Source organism: Rana temporaria, chromosome 8, assembly GCF_905171775.1.
Source record: "Rana temporaria chromosome 8, aRanTem1.1, whole genome shotgun sequence".
In the NCBI taxonomy this organism is placed as follows: Eukaryota; Metazoa; Chordata; class Amphibia; order Anura; family Ranidae; genus Rana; species Rana temporaria.
Window position 1 is genome coordinate 97,483,708 of NC_053496.1, and position 26,105 is coordinate 97,509,812.

A 26,105-nucleotide genomic window follows, 5' to 3' on the forward strand; every position below is an offset into this window, starting at 1 on the left:
TGGATCATTTGCTCTAGCTCCTCTTTAATCCTGTCTGGGACCTCTACATCTTGTGTTAGATCTTCATTAAGTCTCCAGATATTATTTCTATTTTGCACTCCCTCTATTTTTAAGTTATTTGATACAGGGGCATGATCTGACAAGGTAACTATTCCTATATTAGAACTTGTCACTGAATCCAGTTATCTATGATCCACCAAAAATATGTTGATTCTTGAGTAAGTCCCGTGTACAGCAGAGTGGAATGTATAGTCACGTATTTTCGGGTGTTGTATTCTCCAAACGTCCATCAATTGATGTTGGTGTAGTTTCTCTTTAAGTGATTTCCATTGTGCATTCCCAATCCGCTACACGTGTGACGTACAATCGACTTCTGGGTCCAAACAGAGATTTAAATCACCGGCCATAATTACCCCGATTACCATAAACTTCTCGATTACCCCCTTAAGGAGTTTTTGTTTGGTCCATAGATATTCGCTATGGAATAATCAACTTTGTTTAGTTTGCCACTGAGCAAAAGATAGCGCCCTTCTGGGTCTACTATTCTCTCCCCAGGGACAAATCTTACTTCCCTGGCAAAACCCAATGGCGACTCCCTTCGCACGTTTAGTCGGAGAGTCCCCATAGTACCAAAGCGGGTAGTCGTGTGGGCAGATCTTAAGATTTGAATCCTGCAAGATGTGTCTCGTAGTAATACTACATCCGCTTTGAGATATTTTAGTTCTCTCAGAATATTACCCCTTTTTATGGGAGTGTTCAGCTCCGTACATTATACAAAACTATTTATAAAGTACCCATTTTATCTACCTGGTAATCGCCCTCCCCTCTCCCACCATTTTACTGTTTAATCCTAATTGGTTCATGTAGTTCTTTTCAGTGTATCGGCAGGTTTTCAATAGGCATTGGTACATTGCCACATCCAGTATCCTATTTCTTTTAAGTAGGAGAGAACCACAATCCGTACCCTCCCTCCCTCACCCCATCCAGCCCCCCACTAACCATCCCTCCCCCCACCCCCCTTCCAACTCAAAATGGGGGATTGAGGCCTTTCCAAGGCCCAAAGATATGTGGCCCTCCTAATCCATCCGGCCCTACGGTTCACCCCCCGGAGGTTGAGCTCTGAAAGTGGGTCTTCACCGGGACTGCTGCCCTCCCTAAAATTGGTGGGTGAGAACCCCCATACCCTCACCACTCCCCATTCATATTTCAATTACCACTTACCACCCCCACCCCCTCCTGCAACCCTCACAAAAAAAAACAATGTGGCACCCACATCAGTGGTACTCTTTTTTTCCCTCTTTTTACTCTGTTTCCCTCCTTCTTTCTACATTTCCCCCCCTCTGCCTATGTCCTTTATTCCTTCTTTCTCTTCCAATTTAGTTCTCGTTTCATTTCCCCCTTTTGTTTCTTGAAATAAGGTGCCAAGTCTGTCGTTCAGTTGTATAGGGCGTCTTCTCTTGTGTTTCACTCCAGCCAGGAATCTCTAACAGTGGGATATCCAATCTTTTGCAGAACTTTATCGTGTCTTACGGGAATCTTAAAGTTGTGGACCTGCCCTCTTTCTTCCCAATTAAACATGATGGAAAACCCCAGGAGTATTGAATACTGTGCGTTTTTAAATGTTCAAGTAGGGGTTTTAATATTGTCCTTCTGGAGAGGGTCTCTGTTGCTAGGTCCGGAAATATCTGTAGGTTGATCTCATTGTATATAGCGGGCTTATTAGATTTAAGGCTCTGCCAGATCTGATCTTTATTTGAAAGTTAAGGAATCTCGCGATCACGTCTGGGTATATCCCCTGCCATTTCTGCTGGTTTTTGGATCCGATGGATTCTTTCTAATTTTATTTTCTGTTTTACCCAAAATGTGGCCGAATACTTTATCCAATTTTTCTTGGAGATCTTCCCCTTGCTGATCCGGTAAACCTTGAATCCTCAGGTTTTTCCACCTGTTACGGTTTTCCTGATCTTCCAAACGGTACCTCATATTCCTTTGTTCCCTCTAACTCCTTCATCTGCTTTTTTTAACTCTGTCACTTCAGCCGCTTGGTAATACAATTTTTCTTTGGTCTCTTCTTAGTGTAAAATAAATAAAAATAGTCACAGTCCAATGCAGTCCCTCCAATACAACTCTTCAGGTAATGGAGATTAAAGGAGATAGGAGGTGACTCACCCTTTGTTGATTTTCTTAGTGAAGTTGTCTGAAGTTGAATGTCTGCTGAAATAATCCGTATTATGCCAGTTGTAACCTGGAGAACCTCAGAGACCTCAGAGGAGGAATACAGCCCGCGGTTAACAGTTGAATTTACGCAAGCTGTTTTTCTTTAGGAGCCTGGGGCTTAGGGCTAGTTGGGGCTTTGTTGATGCAAGCATGGCGATACAGCCTATACTCGTAATGGTGTGATCTGCGTGGCTGCGTTCAGAGGTTGCAACCAGAGACCCCCTCGATGTCTCTCTCAGCAGCTCTCACTATGTGCACCGTCCTTCATTCACTGCTGTGCACGGTTATGTAGTTGACAACCGCACGCTGCTCCCAGCTGCTTGCCCCTTCACTCCTACTCCCTCTCCTCTCTCCTGCCTCTGACTTCAGACACTCATACTTCTGCTCTGCTCTGTGCTCCAGCCTCCAAGCAGGGAGACAGACAGACTCCCGCATCAGGCTCCGTCCTCTTCTGAGGAAACATTTATCATACAAATAGAGCTTTCTTTTGGTGGTATTTATTTACCACTGGGTTTTTCATTTTTTGCTTAATAAAACTAAAAAGTCCAAAAAGTTTGGGGGGAATCTTTTTTGTTTTGGTTATTACATTTTGCAAATAAAAATTCTCTCTTCATAAACTTAGGCCAAACTGTATTTGCTACATTTCTTTGGTGAAAATAACCAAAATCAGTAATTATTAGATTGTAAGAAAGTCCAAACTTTGGTTATACAGCATCTCACAAAAGTGAGTACACCCCTCACATTTTTGTAAATATTTCATTACATCTTTTCATGCGACAACACTGAAGAATTTACACTTTGCTACAAATGTAAAGTAGTGAGTGTACAGCCTGTATAACAGTATAAATTTTGCTGTCCCTTCAAAATAATTTAACACACAGCCATTAATGTCTAAGCCATTGGCAACAAAAGCGAGTACACCCCTAAGTGAAAATGTCAAAATTGTGCCCCAAGTGTCAATATTTGGTGGCCACCATTATTTTCCAGCACTGCCTTAATGCTCTTGGGTATGGAGTTGAACTGGAGTCCTCTTCCACTCCTCCATGATGACATTACAGAGCTGGTAGAGACCTTGCACTCCTCCACCTTCCATTTGAGAAAGCCCCACAGATGCTCAATAAGGTTTAGGTCTGGAGACATGCTTGGCCAGTCCATCACCTTTACCCTCAGCTTCTTTAGCAAAGACAGTGGTTGTCTTGGAGGTGTATTTGGGGTCGTTATGTTGCAATATTGCCCTGCGGCCCAGTCTCTGAAGGGAGAGGACCATGCTCTGCTTCAATATGTCATAGTACATGTTGGCATTCATGGTTACCTCAATGAACTGTAGCTCCCCAATGCCGGCAGCACTCATGCAACTCCAGACCATGACACTGCCACCACCATGCTTGACTGCAGGCAAGACACACTTGTCTTAGCACTCCTCACCTGGTTGCCGCCAATGCTTGACACCATCTGAAACAAATAAGTTTATCTCGTCTCAAAAGGACCACAAGACTTTGTTCCAGTAATCCGTGTCCTTAGTCTGCGTTCAGCAAACTATTTACGGGGCTTTCATGTGCATCTTTAGAAGAGGTTTTCTTCTGGGACGTCATCCGGACCAATTTAATGCAGTGTGCAGCGTATGGTCTGAGCACTGAAAGGCTGATTCCCCCCACCCCTTCAGCAATGCTGGCAGCACTCAGAGGTTTATTTCCCAAAGACAACCTCTGAATATGAAGCCGAGCACGTGCACTCAACTTTTGGTCAACCATGGCTACGCCTGTTCTAAATGGAACCAGTCCTGTTAAACCACTGTATGGTCTTGGCCACTGTGCTGCAGCTCAGTTTCAGGGTCTTGACCATGGGTGCTCAACCTGTGGCTCTCCAGCTGTTTCAGAACTACAATTCCCATGAGGCATTGCAAGCTACTGACTGTTACAAGCATGACTCCCAAAGGCAGAGGCATGATGGGACTTGAAGTTCTGCAACAGCTGGAGAGCCACAAGTTAAGCACCCATGGTCTTGACAATCTTCTTATAGGCTAGGCCATCTTTATGTACAGCAACAATTTTTTTTTTCAGATCCTCAGAGTTCTTTGTCACGATGTGCCATGTTGAACTTTTTTTTTTGCGTTTCTTAAAGTGATGGTTATTTTTATATTAAAAAAAAGCGAGACTTTACAAACATGTTATACTTGCCTGCTCTGTTGCAGTGCTTTTTCTCGGGTGCCTCTTCTGTGCTCCTGGCCCCTCCCTCCTGTCGGGTGCCCCCACAGCAAGCAGCTTGCTATGAGGGCACCCGAGCCGGGTCACAGCTCCCTGTGACCATTCAGATTGGCTAGCCGACTTTGACAGCAACGGGAGCCAATGCTGTCAATCAGGAGGGAGAGTCTTGGGAGTGTCCACAAGACACTCGTGGACATTGCTGGACAGAGATGGGGCTCAGGTAAGTATTAGGGGGAGCTGCTGCACACAGAAGGCTTTTTATCTTAATGCATAGAATGCGACAAAATAAAAAAACCTTTTGAATTTACAACCCCTTAAACCCTCATACACACATACTAGTGTGTTTTTTTTTTTTAAACAAAAAAAAAAAAAAAAACTGACAGCTCAGGTCGAATCCTTCCTGCTGTACTATTGTGTTGTGACAGGGGAATGACCCACTCGCAAGAACACTCTAGTCTGCGTTCTCAGCCAACGGGGGAGCCAGTCGACAGACCTTTTTCAGTTATGACCCTTCAACAGAAGCTGTCAGACCAGCTGCCGTACACACAGGCCGAGAAGTTTCTATTGAACTGGCTGATGCCGCCTGCCATAAAAAGCCTGTGTGTATGAGGCTTTAATATGATGCTATTAGCCACAGAACAGTTGCATGGATGTGGTCTGGGCTCAAGCAAACCATAAAATGCATCAGAATTTTTTTAACTCTTTGAAAAGATCATTCAAATAAGTGGAACAACAATGAGTGTATACCTGCAACTGGCAACGTGTAGTATCCAGCTATATACTGCCTGGCAAAACCAAGGCCATATGCAAGATGGGAGTTATAGAATGTGGCAATTTCATCATTTGTGTTATTGTTAGATTTACAGGTGAAACTAGAAACATTTGAATATCATGCAAAAGTTCATTTATTTCACTTATGCAACTTAAAAAGGTAAAACTAATATATGGAGATAGACTCATTACATGCAAAGCAAGATAGTTCAAGCCGTGATTTGTCAGTTATGATGATTATGGCTGACATGCTCATGGAAACCTCAAACCCACAATCTCAGAAAATTTGATTACATGCAATCAATAAAACAAGGATTGTACATAGAACAATATCGGACCTCTGAAAAGTATAAGCATGCATATGTACTCTGTGCTTGGTTTGGACCCCTTTTGCAGCAATTACTGCCTCAATGCGGCGTGGCATGAAAGCCATCACACTGCTGAGGCGTTATGGAAGACTAGGATGGATGCTTCAATAGCATCCTTCCGCTCTTCTGCATTTTTCGGTCTCATGTCTCATCTTTCTCCTGGAAATGCCCCATAGATTCTCTATGGGGTTCAGGTCAGGCGAATTTGCTGGCCAATCAAGCACAGTTATCCCACGGTCATTGAACCAGGTTTTGCTGCTTTAGGCAGTATGGGCAGGTGTCAAGTCCTGCTGGTAAAAGAAGTCAGCATCCCCATAGAGCTCGTCTGTGGAAGGAAGCATGAAGTGCTCCAAAATCTCCTGGTAGATGGCTGCATTGACCCTGGACTTAATGAAGCACAGTGGACCAACACCAGCAGATAACATGGCTGCCCAAATCAACACAGACTGTGGAAACGTCACACTGGACTTCAAGCATCTTGCAGTGTGTGCCTCTCCATCCTTCCCACAATACTCTGTCTCCTTGGTTTCCAAAAATTTGCTCTCATCAGAAAAGGGGACTTTGAACCACTGAGCAACAGACCAGGTCTGTTTTCCTTTAGCCCAGGTAAGACGCTTCTGATGTTGTTTAGGAGTGGCTTGACAAGAGGAATACGACATTTGAAGCCCATGTCCAGGATCCGTCTGTGTGTGGTGGCTCTTGATACACTGACTCCAGCCTCAGTCCACTCATTGTGAAAGTCCCCAACACTTTTGAATGGCCTATTCCCGACAGTCCTCTCCAGGCTGTGGTCATTCCTGCTGCTTGTGCACCTTTTCCTGAAACACTTTTGCCTTCCAACTTTATATTAATGTTACATAGTTAGTCAGGTTGAAAAAAGACAAGTCCATCCAGATCAACTATAAAAAAAATAATATCACAGTCCCATAAACCCAAATCTATACCCACAGTTGATTCAGAGGAAGGCAAAAAAAAACAGCAGCGCATGATCCAATTTGCTACAGCAGGGGAAAAAAATCCTTCCTGATCCCTTGAGAGGCAATCGGATTTTACCTATAAATGTTAGTACCCAGTTATATGTACATTTAGGAAAGAATCCAGGCCTTTCTTAAAGCAATCTACTGAGCTGGCCAGAACCACATCTGCAGGGAGTCTATTCCACATCTTACTGTGAAGAAACCTTTCTGTATTTGGAGATGAAATTTGCTTTGATATAGCACTTTGGGAACATCCAACTTCTTTTGCAATTACCTTTTGAGGCTTGCCCTCCTTATGGAGTTTGTCAATGATTGTTTTCTGCACAACTTTAAGGTCATCCAGTCTTTCCCATAATTGTGATTCCTACTGAACCAGACACGGATACCATTTAAAGGCTCAGGAACGCTTTGCAGGTGTTATGGCTTAATTAGCTGATTAGAGTGGGACACTGAGCCTAGAATATTGCACCTTGTCACAATATTCAAATTTTCTGAGATTGTGGATTTGGGGTTTTCATGAGCTGAAAGTCATAATCATCACAATTATGACAAACCACGGCTTGAACTATCTTGCTTTGCATGATGTAATGAGTCTATCTCATATATTAACTTCACCTTTTAAGTTGCATTACTGAAATAAATTTACTTTTGCACGATATTAAGATTTTTCAAGTTTTACCCATATTACTGAAGGCATAATCTTGTTTGACAAAAACATTTTGTAATAGCTAAAATTGGTATAAAATTGTGTGTCAACATTCCATTCAATCTTTAAAAAAAAAACCACAACAAACCAGGAATAAGAATCCATCTTTCAGAAAGTCAAGCAGACAGGGACAGAAAAGTTCTCTCATTAATACACTTGTCTGCAGCCTGGAAGTCACAGGCCAGGAGAAACTTATTTCCCTACTGCTATTATAACTCCATCTCCTTGTAAAGAGTGGGCACAAAGAGCCAACACAGGGGAATTGTGTTCAAACAAAACCACATCAAGGACCTGCAGAAATCTCCCACAGCCACTGGAGTGTTTGGCAACAGTTGGCGGATTAAGCACTTGAGATGTGACCAGTTCCCCACCCACCTGCCACCAGTCTTTCAGCGATCTAAATGCATAGCAGACAAAGAGTGACAGACCTCATGCAGAAATGATGCTACTAAGCGCCTACATGGAGCAAGTAAAAGCAATTATGGGAGAATTAAATGGTAAAAGGGGCACAGCTTGCTCAAGTAGAAGAATTTTAAGGGATTAAATCCTACATTCTCCTAAATCAGACAGCAATACATGTTTTAAAATATTCTTTCAAAGTTACATTGCACATAAAAGAAGTGACACCTGCAACATAAGTAGTTTGCTAATCTTTTATTAATAAAAAGCTAAATCACATGATTCTTGAAGATTCTGCCAGAAGGCTAGATTAAATAAACTGAAACTACATACATACCTAGCAGCCACCTCGTCAGACAACCCCACACAGCCTTCAGTTAAGGTGGGGGGCCATTAAAGAAACCCAAATCTCTCCTATCCTTTCTGGCCTGTAGAACGTAAAACACGCTGCTCCATCTACCATAACAAATGTGCTACTTCCTTTTTGTTGCATGTTATCTTTACTGCATGTCAAAAGGGAGCCTAAGGTTGAGTGTTCTGGCAGACATAAAACCTATTCATGCTACATTTTTCTTTTTCATAAAAACATTCAATGTCATTTCAAGTTACCTAGAAGCTTTGAGAGCAGAAGAGAATGTTTTGAAAGATGGACAGAGTAGTGAGATGCTGTTTCTTTATTTTCGAAACTAGCAGGCTCAGAGCGTGCCCTAGGCCAATCCATACCAGTACAACTGGATTTTAAAGGCAAACCATGAGAGCAAAAATTTATAAAAATATAATTTATTAGAAAAAATTGTATTTCCTTAAAAAGGGGAACTGAGTAAATGCAAGGAAAAATATGTCAGGCACATTGATAATTCGCATAATATACATAAAATTGGTACAATCATGGATTGAAACATTTGTACAGATTTCCAATGAAAAATAAATTCCTCCTCTAGCCCAACATGTTTCAGGAATACCAATCCTTTCTTCGAAGGCTCTTGGTAGGAGAGAGTACAAATATATTCTAGAATGAAGCAAAGAAAATTTCTAAAAAGTTCCAAAAGGTCAACATCATTGAAGCCACAAACACATTCAATATACATACCAGGGGTTATGGAGGTTGGCCCCGTGTTCTTGTGAACACAGCTGCAACCTCCACTGATGTGTCTTTCATACAGGTCTGCTGACTTGATTGACAGACTTTGCTGACAAATTTCGGGTGTAATTTAAACCTACAAGTTATTTGGCTGCCTTTGCAAGTTTTTCTAATTATCAAAACACACTGGGTTTTCTTTTTTCCCCCTACGGCCTCTACACGGCGTTGAATTCTGGACTGGGACTCCCCACCTTATATGTGAAGTCATATACAGATTCCCTCCAATATTTGGCAAAAAACAAGAGCTGGCTGTCCTATACTAATTTATGGCCTTTGTGTAACCTCTGATGAAGCCAATTTGGCAAAATATATAGGGAAGCAACACCATACCTGGCCATCAATATATTGATAGTTTGAAACTATAAGGATCTTCCCTACCTGTATCATGTCTTTGATCTTGAAAAGGCTAACAAAGTGGAAATATTGAACATGGCAAATTGTAAAAAACAAATGAAGTCCGCTAATATATACTGAACCAAATGGAACAAAAATATCCAGGAAAGACAGAAAAAAGGGGGTGCAAAAAGGACCACCAGGGCAAAGACTGCACGGTGTCCCCCCATTTAAAAAATGGGGGGGGGGCGCCATGCAGAATAGGCCCACCAACGCAAAACAGCGGAAAAAAAAGCAATGCCACACAAAGTGTGACCCCATGGTATACCGCATGAAACGAGAAACGTCTGCCCCCAAAACCCATGAATGGAAGAGGGGAACGGGCTCCCTTGTGTCGGGCAGGGACAAACCGAGCAACAGAATGTACGAAGGCATGGAGCAATAAAAAAACGAAAAAAATATTTGAAATATAAATAACAGTTGCAAAACATCTGGGGTCATTTACTTATTGATGTGTCAGTGCCTCAATGCAACATTATGGCCAGGCTTGAATACCCAATTAAGTTTCCGTCCATTTTCGGACGGCTTCAGTTCAAGTTGTTGCGAAAAAGAATAAATATCTTTGGGCTACTTATGTTACATCACCGGACTGAGTTGAGTGCTAATTTGTTGATGCTTTTTTCGTTATTGATCGAGTTGATTGAGAATCTGTTGCTGTATTAGGATGACCAATGCATGTTCTTCCTTTGTCCTGTCATTTTAAGAATTTTGTTTTTCTACAATGCTATTTATATCTTGTTTGATGTCCAGCCTGTTTTACATCATGTTCCATTAGTTATCCACATCTGATTGCCACATTAAATCGCATCTACATACCGTGTGCATTTATTTTTGTTCCAATGTGCAAAAGGTCATTCAGGGACCTATTTGGTTCAATATATGATCATTTATTTATATTTCAAATATTTTTAGTTTTTTTTTTATTGCTCCATGCCTTCGCACATTCTGTTTCTCGGTTCGTCCCTGCCCAACGCACAGGAGCCCGTTCCCCTCTTCCATTCATGGGTTTTGGGGGCGGGCGTCTCGTTTCATGCGGTATACCACAGGGTCACACTTTGTGTGGCATTGCGGTTTTTGCCGCTGTTTTGCGTTGGTGGGCCTATTCTGCATTGCACCCCTCCCCATAATTTAAATGGGGAGACGCAGTGCAGTCTTCGCCCTGGGAGTCCTGTTTGCACCCCCTTTTATTTGTCTTTCCTGGATATTTTTGTTCCATTTGGTTCAGTATATATTAGCGGACTGCATTCATTTTCAAATTGTTTCAGGCTTTGGATATATTTCCACTTTGTTAGCCTTTTCAAGATCAAAGATATAATGATACACTTTTTCATATGTGCGGGCTTCTTTTGACATTTGAATTATTGCTTCATCATTTTGGGCTGATGCAGTGATTTGTTGTATTTACATTAACCGATTTCTCATTTCTAAATTCTTTTATTTTTTCTAATAATTTATTTTTATTTTTTCAATTCATTTCTAAAAATAGGATTTTTATAACAGCTTACCTGTAAAATCCTTTTCTTGGAGTACATCACGGGACACAGAAGCATAATAATTACTATGTGGGGTTATAGAGTCTACCTTCAGGTGATGACACTGGCACGCCCTTAAGGCAGGAAGTTCCCTCCCCTATATAACCCCTCCCATACCGGGAGGTACCTCAGTTTTGTAGCAAAGCAATAATTGTCCCAACATCCCCTTCAAGAGGGGCGGGAGCTCTGTGTCCCGTGATGTACTCCAAGAAAAGGATTTTACAGGTAAGCTGTTATAAAAATCCTATTTTCTTTATCGTGCATCACGGGACACAGAGAAGCATAGTAAAGCAATGCCAAATGAGGGGAGGGAGACACCAAAGTCCGCTGGGCACCATCAGACGTGAGGAATGCCTTCCTCACTCTTTCGTATATTCAATTGGTAAAATTTAGTGAAAGTGTGGACTGAAGACCAGGTCGCGGCCTTACAGAGCTGAGCCATGCTGATGCACTGCCCAGGAAGTGCCAACCGCTCTAGTGGAGTGCGCTTTAACCCTAAGCAGAGGAATCTTTCCTTTCAAGCCATAGGCTTGAGTAATGACCTGTCGAATCCATTTAGAAATAATGGACTTAGACGCTGCCTGTCCGCTTCTGGGACCATCCGGCAGAACAAATAAAATATCCGATTTCCAAATCTGAGCAGTAGCTTTAAGATAGATTTTTACTGCTCTCAGTACATCCAGAGTATGCAACGATCTTTCTGTTGCAGAACTAGGTTCTGGAAAAAAAGATCCTGGTTCAGATGGAAGTTTGAAACTACCTTGGGGAGGAAGGCCGGATGAGGCCGCAGGACCACTCTGTCCTTATGAAGAATTAGATATGGCTCTTTAAATGAAACCCTCCTAGCAGAGGCTATGGCTACCAAGAATACCCCCTTCCTGGTCAAGAGGACCAAGGGAATGTGAGCCAGAGGCTCAAAGGGTTGCTTCTGTAGGGCAGAGAGAACCAGATTCAGGTTCCACGGGCACAAGGGGGTTTTAATTGGAGGATTAATACGAATCACCCCCTGTAAGAAGGTCTTAACCAGAGAATGTGTAGCCAGTGGCCTTTGAAAAAATATTGATAAGGCCGAGACCTGGCCCTTGAGGGTACTCAAGGCTAATCTCATGTCTGCCCCTAACTGCAGAAACTCCAGTATTCTGCCTATGAGATACCTGCGAGGATGCCACCCTTTGGCTTCGCACCAGGTCACATATGCCTTCCAAACTCTGTAATAAATAAGCCTAGAAGCTGGCTTTCTGGCATTAAATTAGTGTAGACACTACAGAATTAGAGAGACCCCTCCTCTTTAGGATATGGGTTTCAACAGCCAGACTGTTAAATTTAGAGACCGTAAGGAAGGGTGGAATATTGGCCCCTGTGAGAGCGGGTTTGGACAGAGCGGAAGAATCCATGGATGTCCTATTGATATTCTTACAATCTCTGCGTACCAAGCCCTTCTGGGCCAAGCTGGAGCAACCAGAATTACTGTTTTTTCTTCCGACTTTATCCTGCGGGGTAACAATTGCAGTGGAGGAACGCATAGATCAGGGAGAACCGATCCAACGGAAACACCAGCGCATCTGTTCCGCAAGCGAGCGGATCCCTTGTTCGGGACAGAAAATTGTCCACCTTTGCGTTGAACCTTCATGCAAAGAAATCCACATCTGGTGTTTCCCACCTCTGACAAATGCCCTGGAAGATGTCTGGGTGAAGAGCCCACTCTCCTGGGAGCAACTGCTGGCGAATTAGGAAGTCTGCCTGCCAATTGTCTATTCCCGGAATGAAAATCGCTGAAATGTACGGGACATGCTTTTCTGCCCAAATCAGAATCTGATGCACTTCTTTTTGGGCCGCACGACTCCTTGTACCACCCTGGTGATTTATGTATGCCACAGCTAGGGCATTGTCGGATTGTACTGTGACCGCAACTTGTCTGTCCATGCTGATAGAAATTTAGGCAGCTTGTCTAGCCCTAATAGGTTGATGGGTAGAGATTTCTCGAAGACCAACCACTTTCCCTGGAGAGATAGCTGCTCCAGGACTGCACCCCAGCCTAGCAGACTGGCATCTGTAGTCACAACCCGCCAATATATTGGAACAAAGGACTTCCCTTTTAGCAAATTCTGGGGAACCAGCCACCAGCAAAGGCTCTGCCAAACTGTAGGGGAGAGCAACATAGGGAAGTCTAAGGCTTGGGCTTTCTTGTTCCAAGCGGTTAAGATGGCGTGTTGTAGTCTCCTTGAGTGGAACTGGGCAAATGGGACGGCCTCGAATGAGGCTACCATTTCCCCCAGGAGTCGCATACAAAGGCGAATGGAAGGCTGGCGCTTTAAAACTGACCAACTGGACTAGTTGCCTTAAAGAATTGTGATAGATTTCTGTAATAATGCCTATTTGATAAGCTGAGCTATTTTTTTATTAGAACTATTAATAATGTTTAGTATTTTTTATATATTCTTTTTGATACCTTTTTATACATAAATATATATGCATGAATGAAATCATATTAGTACCTATTTTCCTTGATGATTTTATATAAGATATGTTTAATGAAGTTGGCCTCCAGCATTGAAATATCAATGAACTGTGTTTAAAAAGTGTTTTCACTCTTCTCTGCCACCCCACACCAAAGGAATTCGTGTTCTGGACTGCTTATGCCCTTATAAAGGCAACACGCCTGCTTCTTGCGTATGGATATCTAAATGGACTATTTCAACCATAGGACTGCCTTTTCCCTGCGCCCCTGTTCTTGGACAAGCCCCTTTCCAGCCCATCTCATTAAGGACTCCTTGTAAGCTTCATTAGGTGTGATCTAAGTTCGAACAAAAGAGTCTTGCCATGTGCTTACAGGAGGGGAGGGTAAATGGGTGGGTCCATGGTGATTGGGAGGGATTGATAGGTGTGTATTCTGTGATGTCATGAGGTCAATAAATCTAAGATGAGAGGGCCGACTCCCTCTCTGCTCTCATTTTTCTGCTGCATTTCCTGTGTGTGTGTGTCTTTCTGTCTGTGCTCCAGCTGCTTCTGCTCTGCTCTGCTCTCCTCCTTCACTCTCCACAAGATGCGTGTGTGTGTTTGTTTGTCTCTTCTTATCTCAACAGATGGTGCCAGTGAAACACTGCAAGCCTCTCCTGTATTGAGACAGGAAAACAGTCCATATCAGAATCGACCTTCATTTGAGGCAAAGATATCTTTCTCTGATCTGTGTCTATGAGCAGACCTAAATATTCCAGCCTCTTCACAGGAACCAAGGCTGACTTGTCCAGGTTGAGAATCCAACCCATGGACTCCAGGTACCTTGCGGTTCTGCGTATTGCTTGATTCAGATCGGTAATTGAGCGATCTACCAGCAACAGATCGTCCAGATAGGCCACTATAGATATGCCGTGAGACCTTAGATTGGCCAACAGGGGGGCCAGCACCTTCATGAACACCCAAGGTGCCGTGGCTAATCCGAAGGGTAAAGCCACGAACTGAAAATGGCGCTGATTTATCGCGAAGCGCAACAGCTTCTGATGGCCAAGAAAGATAGGTACGTGTAGGTATGCGTCCTCGACAACTATGGACACTAATAGTTCCCATCCGAGCAGGGAGGCGGTCACTGACCGAATTGAATCCATGCGAAAGGATCGGATATTTAGGAACTGGTTTAGGGCCTTGAGATCCAGAATGGATCTTACGTCTCCCGTTTGGCTTGGGGACGGTAAAAGATTTGAAAAAAAACCCCAAACCTTGCTCTTCCACCGGTAGTTCTATAATCACCCCTTTGGGAGAGCAGATGATCAAGGCCAACGCTAGAGACTTTCTATTTCCCAGGGCTTTCGGGACGCTTGAGGCCAGGAAGCGGGGTGGAGGAAACTCTCGCAACTCCAGCCTGTACCCCTCGGAAACCGTGGAGAGGACCCAATTGTCTTGGATCCTTTTTAGCCAGGTCCCTGCAAACAGCTGAAGTCTTCCCCCCACCTGGCTGAGTGGGGGTGAACCTTCATAATGCTGACTTAGACGCAGGTTTGGCCGGCTTGCGGTTCCAGGCTTTCTTGGGAGCCTGAAATTGCTCTTGAGGTTTTCCTCCTGCATTTAACCTTCCGGGAGGCTGTCGGGACTGCCTGGAGGCAGAAGGCCCAGGAACTGGAGAGGAGGGCCTCTTAAAGGAGGGGGGACCCCTAAACCTCTTTTTAACTGGCAACAGCGTGCTTTTGCCACTGGAAATTTTCTGGATATACCTATCCAGATCTTGCCCAAACAAACGCTCTCCGTGGAAGGGAAACCTGGCTAGAAGCTTCTTGCAAGGGGTTTCAGCAGACCAGTTTTTCAACCAGAGCAGCCTACGCATATGTACTAAAAGTAGCTTAAGGCGGGAGGACTGTTGTATAGAGTCCTTGATGGCATCTACTGCAAAGCATAATGCCTTGGGAAAGTCGGCCAACTCCCGAGCTTGCTGAGCCGGGACATCTTTCAAGACCTGCTTCATCTGTTTTTTTAAGGCTTGGCAGATACCAATAGCTGCTACTGCAGGTTGGGTTATCCCTATGTCTGTAGCGAATGATGTTTTTAACAACGTCTCCAGTCGCTTATCTGTCAGGTCTTTAAACATCTGCACGTTGTCCACCGGAAAGGTCAGAGTCTTGTTCACACAGGGGATAGCTGCGTCCACTGCAGGGACACTCCATTTTTTAGTGAACTTCTCCATGGGATATAAAATAGAATTTTTTTTCAGGAGGCAGAAAATCTATCTGGATGTTCCCAATCTTGATAGATAAGACCTTCTAGTAGCGGATGAACCAGAAAGGAATCATCCGCCTGAGGGGCTTTCAAAGAGCCCAAAGAAGAGACCGAGCTAGAAGCTGGCTCTAATAGAGGTAACTTGAAGGCCGAACGGACCAGCTCAGTAAGGGACTGTACTAACAACCTTTCGGACTGAGAAGCCAAAAACGGTTTCTCCAGGGTAGAATCCTCATCTGACTGACTTTCTGCCTGATCTCCTGAGGCCCGATGGATCACCCGGGGCCACCTCTAATTTATCAGGAGAGAAAATAGCCGCAGGAGCATGCCCGAGATCCTCTGAGCCTGATGGCGAACCCTTTGGCCCAGATTCAGAGAGAGCAGGGCGCACATTACGCCGCCATAGGGCAAACAATGTACGCTACACCAACGCAGCGCAGAGAGGCAAGCACTGCATTCAGCAAGCCAGTGCTCCCAAAGGTTCGCCAGCGTGGCGTGGGTTTTGAAGGCGTACATCGGCGTAGGTGGAAGTGGGCATGAACCCATGCAAATGAGGCGTGACCCCATGCAAATGATGACCTACAACGCCATTTTCTGTAACTGCGGCTTGACCTATCTTCATCTCTAGAAGAAGCAACGTCCTCATCCTCCCCACCTTCTCGTTAGCCCTCCAAATTATCCCAAAAATCCCCATCCGGCTCCCAGGCGCTGCGAGACATACAGGCCCAGCGCTTTCATAAGGCCACTAACTGCTGAAGGTAACTCATTCCAGTGAGCATTCTATTGCCCCCTTGCTACCAGATCCTGTACTGCACCTGATAGAAGTTGTCCAACTGTTGGACCGTACACACGGATCTGAGTTGCACCAAATGGAGTTTGCTCCCTGCCCACCTAACCCCTGCCTCGAACCCTGATGTAGGGCCATGGGTGGTTAACCTGTTATAAGGCTGTTATACGCTGCCCCATCGATATAAGTATGGCAGTCTGTGATTGTTCAACTGCTTGGAGCGATTCCTGGAACGTTACAGGGTGGGAGGATATTGGAACTACAGGTGCTGAGCAGGCATTTTTGGCCGCTCGGTCACTCTGGGCTGCCCCGCTTGAAGTTGGTGGCCCTGGGTGCACGAGGGACCTTTGTTCCTATAGTAAACTATAGGGTTATATGTCTTATACGTACTAAGTTTGTCCTATTGTTTTTCTTTTTTGTGTTTGTTCTTTTTGATTATGTTTTCAGAATTTTGTTAGGTCTTGTACTAATGACATTTAAGTTGATCACTACATTTCATAGAAGGCTTGTGGTTCCGACAGACCACTGCTCCCCTGTGTGTCAGTACTTGTCCAAGACAGCTGTGTTGGCTAACATCCGACCCCGTTGTGGGCATTATAGCCCACACAGTGATGCATTCAAGTTCTCTATGTTCATTGTACTCTGAGTATCTCTCGGTTTGTTCATGTCCTATGTCCTGCTATCCTCTTCTACGTATTTCTTCTCCCTTCTACCCTCCTCTTCTCTTCCTTCAGTCCCCGGGTGTGTGGGCAGAGTATTCTTTAGGCGCACCTTTTTGATTTCATGACCCTGAACTGGCTGTCCCTTAATGTTCAGGGTATGAACTCCCCTCAAAAATGAGTGAAGGTTTTTAAATACCTCAAAAAACAAAACTGATATAGCATGTTTGCAGGAAAGCCATTTTCCCCCCATCTTCCTGTCCCAAATACTTTGATGCTCGTTATCCTCAAGTCTTTTTGGCTAATGGCCCTACCAAGCAAAGAGGCGTGCTCATTGCTCTACGCAAATCGGTCCCCTTTAGTTGCAGTAAACAGATAGCAGCCCCAAATGGCAGTTACTTTTTACTGCAAGGTACTATTCAAGACACCGAGGTGACCATCATGACTTACTATGCTCCAAATGAAAATCCGTGCATTTCCCGACTCACATCTGCTCCCTGTTGAAGTCCCTTCAGAAGGGCACCCTTCTCTTAGCGGGTGACTCCAATGCGACGCTGAACACCTCTCTTGATAAATATCCTTTAAACACAAACCCTCCTCTCCTGCTGCAAAAACAATTCTTGCAATCCTTGCAAAGCCATGACCTGGTGGATGTCTGGAGAGAGCTTCACCCCTTGGGCAAGAACTACTATCATTATTCTCATCCCCACCATTCTCACTCCAGGATTGACCACGTTTATACTGGGGAAACACCTTCCTTTAACTGTTTCCGCCTCTATCACATGATATCCCCCTTCGAGAGCATTACAGCTACCTACAGCTTCAACACTTTCTCCAACTTATAAAGTCTCGACCCACCCCTTACACTTTGACCTCCTTTGAAAACCTTTGTAGATCACGTTCCCAATTTTCTGGTTTAATCTATTTAATCTATGCAGCCAAAATGGGTTCCAAAAACACACCATTGAGACCTTACCATCTCCAGTGGGATGCAGAGCTCGGGAAACACCCAGAAGACTGGCAGATCATGACTATTGCCCTGTCCAAATGCTCCAAGAATGTTCTGTTCTTGTAAAATGCTTATTAAAGTATTTTACAGGTGGTATCGCACCCCGGCCAGATTGGCAAGTTTTAATTCCATCCTATTCTCCCTTATGTTTCCATTTATGTTCTCAAGAGGGTACAATGACGCACATTTGGTGGACATGTCCGAAGGTGTGCAGATTGTGGGTCAGGGTCTATACACTCCTTTGCAACTTATTCCACACCAAAGAGGGACATCTAAAGAGGGACGTCTAAAGAGGGACCCCTTTGAGGCTCTTCTGTGCAAACCAATTGCAGAACCGCTCCACCCGGAACGCCAGTTGGCATCGCACCTTTTTACTGCAACTAAACTGACCATAGTGATGGCTTGGAAGACACAGATTCTCCGTTTTGAAGCAGTTAAACACTGTGTGAATGACATTAAGGTAAATTAAAAATTGACAGCCATATTATCAGACATGGATAAGTTCCTTCAGGTTTGGCAACCTTGGGTAGCTCATAATCATTCTTCTAGATTTAATCCAGCGATCCTTTCACTCTAATATGCATCCCCCCCCCCAGCCGCCCCGCGGACTCCCCACCCCCTTTATTAATTTTCTTTTCCTGTTCTACACTCCCATTCTACCACTTCTCCTCTCCTTCTCCCTTGCTTTCTCCTCGTATTTTTCTGGCCCACCAGGCTTAGCCCTGGATGTGATGGTTACATGGTAAAAAACATTCTTTTTTGACATTTAGATGTACTATTTCTTAAGAAAAAATATAGGTTCTGTTTACATGTCCTGATAATCGCCTTACTTATGACTCCAAGACTGCCATTACTTACACCTTGTGCAGCATGCTGTCATATCCCAAGATTCCATAATGTGGCGATAACTCCTTAACGGTTATACATAATCGCCCTTGGACTTTCAAGCTCCCGAACAAATCTCTGCAACTTAGATCATCTTCTTTAAGTGTTTTCTTTTCCCCCCCCCCATGATATGACCATCAATGCTACTGTATTGTTATGTTAAACTGAACTTTAATAAAATCCTTTGTACAAGAAAATGAGAACCAACCAAAGCATTCACTTAGCTTCCTGTGCAAGTATTCTAGATCATACCAACTTATCGCTGTCAATAACACAATAGCCTTGGTTTTACAAATAGCATTTTTACCTATTTTCACCTACACCATTTGAATATTCTCACCTGGTACAACTGATTGTGACTGTTGTGTTGGGTAAGGCGGCCAGGCTCCTGCCCTTGGGTAGGCATTAGAATGTGGCACAGAGGCAGGTTGGAACGGGACGGATGGAGGAGGACCCACTGTTGTGTGCATTGGTTGCGGCATAAAAATGGAAGGCACTGATGGCTGAGGTGGAAATCCAGTGCTAGCTGGAGGTTTGGATGAAGCCTACAAATTCAGAAAAAAATGAAATAATGAATGCTTTCCAACAATTGTCTACCCAGTTTAATAACTAGATGAGATACAGTATATTAAATATGATTTATATGCCGTCAAAACACCATTAGGGCCTATGTTGACAGACTTTAGGCTTATATTGTTTGCATCTATTTGAGAGGCTTCTGAGATCATTCAATTTAGAGACAGGTGCCATTTTATCTGCAGTTGCATTTGATGCTTCAAGCAGGTTTTGCATTCCTATAGGCTTGTACAGCAATGCAAAGCTATCGGATGAAAAAAAAACCTGCAACAAAGTCTCTTTAGAAGATTAAAAAAATAATGTTTGTACTCAACATAAAATCCCTTTCTCCCGAGTTCACTGAGGGACACAGAAACCTTCAGGTTACAACGGTTTCCTACAAGGGTATTGGTCACTGGCAAATCAAAAACTGTAGTGCAGCCCCAGGATAACCCCTCCTACTACCATTATTTATGCCTTGGTTTTTGTAACAAAGAAGTACCGAAAGCATGATCATAAATACAGAGGAATGGGACCAGTGTCTCACAATTGGCTCCTAGAAAAAAAAAATTCTGGTCCATTAGAGGACAAGAGAAGTCTTTCGCCTTTGAGACGTCCAAAAACAATTCCACTGAGGGGTGGGCAACAGGACAATTAAACCCTAACAGCCCCAAGAAGAAACAATAAATATACTGGTAACTGCCTGCAGCTCAAAGAGCAATCTAAAAAGGACCTTACACCTGAAGCTGGCATCAGATGAGGCTGAAATATCCATGGGGTAAGACCTAAGAGAACGTGCGATTAAAAGACGGCAGGTGGCAGCCTTATAAATCTGGAAAACATACTTGATATAGAAAAGCACAAGAACTCCTCATAGATCTAGTAGAGTGCTCTTTAACATTAAAGAACCTGATCCACATCCCAAAAACTGAGGAAAATTCCTGTTTGGTGCATAGGAGCCAGACAGAGGGACAGAAAAACAATGCACTGAGTGAGAACATTAAAAGGCAAAAACTGCTTTAGGCATGAATGACGTTGTGGGCCCAAGCACCACCTTGCAATTTTGCAAAGTAACAAAGGGTTCCTTGAAGGCACAGATCTTGTAGTGATGGCTACAAGAAAACCACCTTGTCGGTGAGAGTAGAGGAAAATATCTAAAGAGTTTAAATGGTATTTGGTTTTCTGAAGTACAGAGAACCAGAATCCGATCTTATGGATTCACATGGGAAGGGACTGGAAGAGCTACACGAGAGACCCTTGTACAAAAGGTCCTAATCAAGAGTGAGAAGCCAAAGGTCTCTTGAATAGAACAAAGGGCAGAAACCAGGCCACCACCACCAGGCAAATAAATGTCATGTCCCACGTTGTGGAAAGCACAAATCTTCCTAGCTTTAATATGTGAATACCCCCGTGCACAAATGGGGATTAATTTCTCAAAAAATAGCAAATATTGTGCTGCTACATGTCCCCTCTGCGTTTATTCAGGGATCCAGGCTCCGGCGCTGTGAGTGGCCGAAGCTGCGATGACGTCACTCCCGCGGATGCATGCTGGAGTCCCCACAAGAACTTTAATACAGAAGCTGAGAATCAGACTATTACTGGAGATCAGAGAGTCTGAAGTTTCTACTGTGGAATAAACACTCTGGCCTGAGCTGTGTCCAGGACCAGACCTAATATTAAAAATGATAAGTTGAGTTCCAGTGACAATTTACTGTACTTAATCTGAACTGCTGTAACAAATAAGCAGTCAAAGACAGATTGTTCGACTAAGCTAGTGCCAACTGTTTCCTCAACAGCTGATCAAAAAAAAAAACACACAATGGGGATGCCTTGAGAGCACAGAATGGCTGATACTGGGGCCCGTACCTTGGTGAACATCCAAGATCCAGATAATAGCCCAAATATCACCACCCCTAACCCTTAATCAGCTGGGCGAATTACAATATTTTTATTTTCCAGCTCTTTAAATGCCTTTTACAATATAATGGGGGAGTGGAGGATTGATTTCTCAATTCGCTATCAATACCATCCATAACAGATGCCTCCCTCACACTAGGATCCAAAGGATTAGACAAAAAAAATATGTCTGTCTTCGGACTTAATTTCCTGATATATATTTCTGGGTATCAATATACACCTTCCTGCTCTGCACCCTTTGGATTTCTTTTTGGATCCCATAAGCATTGACCCATTGTCCCCAGGAATTAAGAGGTCCATTGATTGTTCAATTCTCTCTCTCTAAAAAAAAGGGGGGGGGTGATCGTTTCTTTAATCCAAAGAAGGGTTATATCTACTGTGAACCAGTGCATTTTAGCTGACTCTCCCCAATTTCCCATGTCGGAGAAAATTATGTTGATCGTCATATGCAAGCGATATGCAAGCATGGTTTATCTCTTCTAGGTTTCCCCAGGTAGGTCTTGTAGCCAGTTGTCCCTGGCCCTCCTAAAATCTTCCATTCTATGATAATGCGGCCTTGTTGTTTTTTTTTGTGCGTTGTATATGTACAACAGTGCTCACGAGGGCTGCAATATGTTGGCCGCATAAAAAGGCCTCTTAAGAAACGATTGGTAGAACACATACATAAAACAGAGAAGGGACATTAAACATCATAGTGTCCCTCCCACTTTAGGCAAGCTCATAATGGAGATGCTATCCTGCTACAATTTTGGGGTGCTAATAAGAGTATTTTAGTATTGTAGGGGATCCCATAGAGTAAGGAAGATCACCAAGATTAAAGCACAGTGGATCTACATGCTTAATTCATTGAGTCCTAATGGTCGCAACACTGAGCTGGACCTTAACTGCTTTATTAGTGATTTTTTGTTTTAGTTTCAGCTTTGAAACCATCCATTTATCCCGTGATATAAATTGTTCATTAATTTTACCCCCTGGTTTAGATATTGTATATTTATATGTTAGTACCTTATAAAATAAATTATATTTTATGATCATCACTAAGCATGAGGAGAAGTGCTTTTTAGCGTTGCATTTTATTTGTACAGGTCTTGATATTATGCATGTCATTGTTCTTTTAATATATACGAGGCTGGTGAGAGTTTGTTATCTTAATTATGCGCCATTCTGTTGGAATTTGCGAAGTTGTGGTTAAAACTGGGTTAAAATATAGAGATTATGGAATAAATGCTAAGAGAATACACCACTCGAAATGCATGAATTAGAGGTAGGCTGAGGAAGCGGTGATCCTGTATGTTCTTGATGCAATACAAGCGGCATGCAGAGCGGCTGGCTTTTAGCTATGGATGTGGCTTTAGGAAGGGAACCCAGTGGTAACTGCTGAAGTGCCTTTTTTTTTTTTTAAACGTTTGTTTACCTACGGAATTACACTAATCATGAGTCATTTCTCATTCTTTACTATGAGATGAGAAAAGAGCAGCCAGGGGGAGAAAGAGTCTGCAAGAAGGAATCAATATTAACCTTATACTTGACATGCTGATCTGTAATAGCAGAGGTGTAGATATTGGGGAGTCAATAAAAAAATAAAATCTGGTGCAGTGCTACTTGAGTTCTACAGTGTAGAACTGTATAATACAAATGATTTATCTAAATAAAGTTCAACAGTATATGAAACATGTACCATTATTCAATATGATTTAAAGTGACAAAATACGATACAATTAGTGATATACCATTATACTATAAATCAAAGTTAATAATAAAGTTCAAAGTGTCCATACATTCATAAATATCAGTAAAAAAAAGTCCTTTAATAGAATATTTCTATTCAGATACTATTTCACCACAGTGTAATAAAAATACAGTGACTTGCAAAAGTATTCAACCTCCTTGGCATTTTTCATGTTTTGTTGCCTCACAAACTGGAATGAACATGGATTGTTTTAGTATCTGCATCATTTCATTTACAGAACTTTGAAGATATTTTTTTTCTATTTATTTACAACAAATCGGACAAAATAACTGAAAAAGTCAATGCGCATAACTATTCAGCCCCCCCCCCCCTCCTAAAGTCAATACTTTGTAGAGCCACCTTTTGCGCCTATCACAGCTCCAAGTCGCTTTGGTAAGTCTCTATACGTTTGCCACATCATACCACTGGGATTTTTGCCCATTCCTCCTCACAAAACTGCTCCAGCAAGTTGGATGGTTTGCTCTTGTGAACAGCAATCTTTAAGTCTGACCACAGATTGTCTATTGAATTGAGGTCTAGGCTTTAACTAGGCCATTCCAACACATTTACATGTTTCCCCTTAAACCATTCAAGTGTTGCTTTAGCAGTGTGTTTGGGGTCATTGTCCTGCTGGAAGGTGAACCTCTGTGCTAGCCTCAAATCACACACAGAGTGAATACAGGTTTTGCTCAAGAATATCCCTGTTTATTAGCACCATCCATCTTTCCCTTAACTCTGACAAGTTTCCCAGTCCCGACTGCTGAAAAAAATTGGATTTTTTGTATTCGCCGTAAAATCCTTTTCTCTGTCGTCCATGGACGGACACAGCTCCTTAAATCTTGACAAGTGGGTTATGTTCCTGTTCATAGGAGACCTCTCCTGATAGACGGAACTTGTCAAGATTTAGGGAGCGGTTTCCATTCATGGACGAAAAGAGAAATATCACCACAGCATGATGCTGCCACCACCATGTTTCACTGTGGGGATGGTGTTCTTTGGGTGATGTGATGTGTTGGGTTTGCACCAAACATAGCTTTTTCTTTAATGGCCAAAAAGTAAAATTTTAGTCTCATCAGACCAGAGCACCTTCCTCCATACATTTTTGGAGTTTCCCACATGCCTTTTTGCAAACTCAAAACATGCCATTTTGTTTTTTGATGAACATAATGGCTTTCTTCTGGCCACTCTGCCATAAAGCTCAACTCTATGGAGCGCACGGCTTATTGTCGTCCTATGTACAGATACTCCAGTCTCTGCTGTGGAACTCTGCAGCTCCTCCAGGGTTACCTTAGGTCTCTGTGCTACCTCTTTGATTAATGCCCTCCTTGCCTGGTCCATGAGTTTTGGTGTGCAGCAGTCTCTTGGCAGGTTTGCTGTTGTGCCATGTTCTTTCCATTGGTTATGATAGATTTGATGGTGCTCCTAGGGATCATCAAAGATTTGGATTTTTTTTTTTTATAACCTAACCCTAATTGTCCCTTACTTGTTTAGAGAGTTCCTTGGTCTTAATGGCAGTGTTTGGTTAGTGGTGCCTCTTGCTTAGGTGTTGCAGCTTTTGGGGCCATTAAAAAAAAAGTGTGTATATGCAATGACAGATCACGTGACACTTAGATTGCACACAGGTGGACGAAATTTCATAAATTATGTGACTTCTGAAGATAATTGGTTGCACCAGAGCTTTTTATGGGCTTCATAACAAAGGGGGTGAATATGGCACATGCCAATTATTTTATTATTTCTGAAAAACAGTTTTATGTATATTTTTTTCTAATTTTACTTTACCAACTTAGACTATTGTGTTCTGATCCATCATATATAATTCAGATTAAAAAAAAAAAAAAAAAACATTGAACTAAAGGCTGTAATGTAACAAAATAGGTAAAAAGCCAAGGGGGTGAATACTTTTGCAAGGCACTGTAAATCCATAATGTGTTTGTGCTTTACTTCACCAGTGTGCTCTGGCCGCTCACCTCACATTACGACCCCTGTTTTACCAGTGGGTCATATTCAGCTGTTCCCCCGCAGGGAATACTATAGGATCTGTATAGCGTGCTGTCCCTCCATATCTCCTATTTCCTCCTGCCGGCTCCCAGAATCTCAGGTGTACTCAGAGGTAAATTATATATTAAGAGGAACAAAATACAAGATCTAGTGTTCTCAGTTTGACAAAAGATTTCATCTCGAAAGGTACAAAAGTAAAAGTAAACTCACGAGGCACTTTAGCAGTGCTGGCTTTAAAACACATCGTATGAATCCTCACATAACGAGATGGCTGCAGTATGTCGTCAGATAAGCAGGCTCCGTCCCCCCCCCAAACACATTACGTACCTAGGCGTGGACTTCCACAGTAGGGGTCTGGTAGAGGTCACAGAGCACTTGTGTGGTTATTGCACGTATATATATATATATATATATATATATATATATATATATATATATATATATATATATATATATATATATATATAATTTATTGATACATTTCTAATAACTTTTTCATTTTTGATACATGAATTCATGGATTGTGATATTATTGATATCACCGATATTGATTTGAATTAATTGATTTAATATTTTTAAAACAGCACTTTTTTTTTTTATAGTGAATGTTTATGTTTTGGAGTTTATTTAAAGTGGGAGCAAACTCATCTCTGACTTGTATCTGTAGGTAAGCCTATAATAAGGCTTACCTATGGGTACTGTAAATGTCTACTAAACGTGCACCCGGCGCATGTGTGGGTGAGACGTTATAGTGGCTCTGGCCAAATCGCACAGCCTGAGTCCGCAGACCCGTAAGGAAGACCGAGTGAAGATGGAATCGGCCTCCAGCGGTGAAAGCGCATCGCTGGAATGCTCCGTTTTCAGGTAAGTTTCACATAATGTGCAAGTATGCATATTTGCACATTATGATATCACCGTTAACTTACACAGCGCAGCATGTGTGTATATTTTGATTCACGGTTATAATTTTGGGGTGTTATAATGTGGCATCAGTACAGTTAATATTTGAGTCACTTTTAAACTCTCATGCTGCAATTTTTACATGTATTTATTGGGATACCTCTGGGAGCATCAAGCAGGGGTTTGGTTTATTATTACAATTGATGGATTTCATGCCAAACTTGTCGGAAGATTCTGACGCTTTAACTGAC

The 26,105-nt window shown here is 42.7% G+C and overlaps 1 protein-coding gene across 3 annotated transcripts in view; it reads right to left on the reverse strand.

The window, feature by feature from the left end:
- Positions 1-26,105, reverse strand: part of SEC31B (SEC31 homolog B, COPII coat complex component) — a 226,566-nt gene that overhangs the window by 75,825 nt on the left and 124,636 nt on the right. For all 3 annotated transcript variants that reach the window (XM_040362336.1, XM_040362335.1, XM_040362337.1), the window contains one exon: positions 19,093-19,297. In XM_040362336.1, coding sequence (XP_040218270.1) covers positions 19,093-19,297 — 205 coding nt within the window. The remainder of the gene's footprint in view (positions 1-19,092; positions 19,298-26,105) is intronic.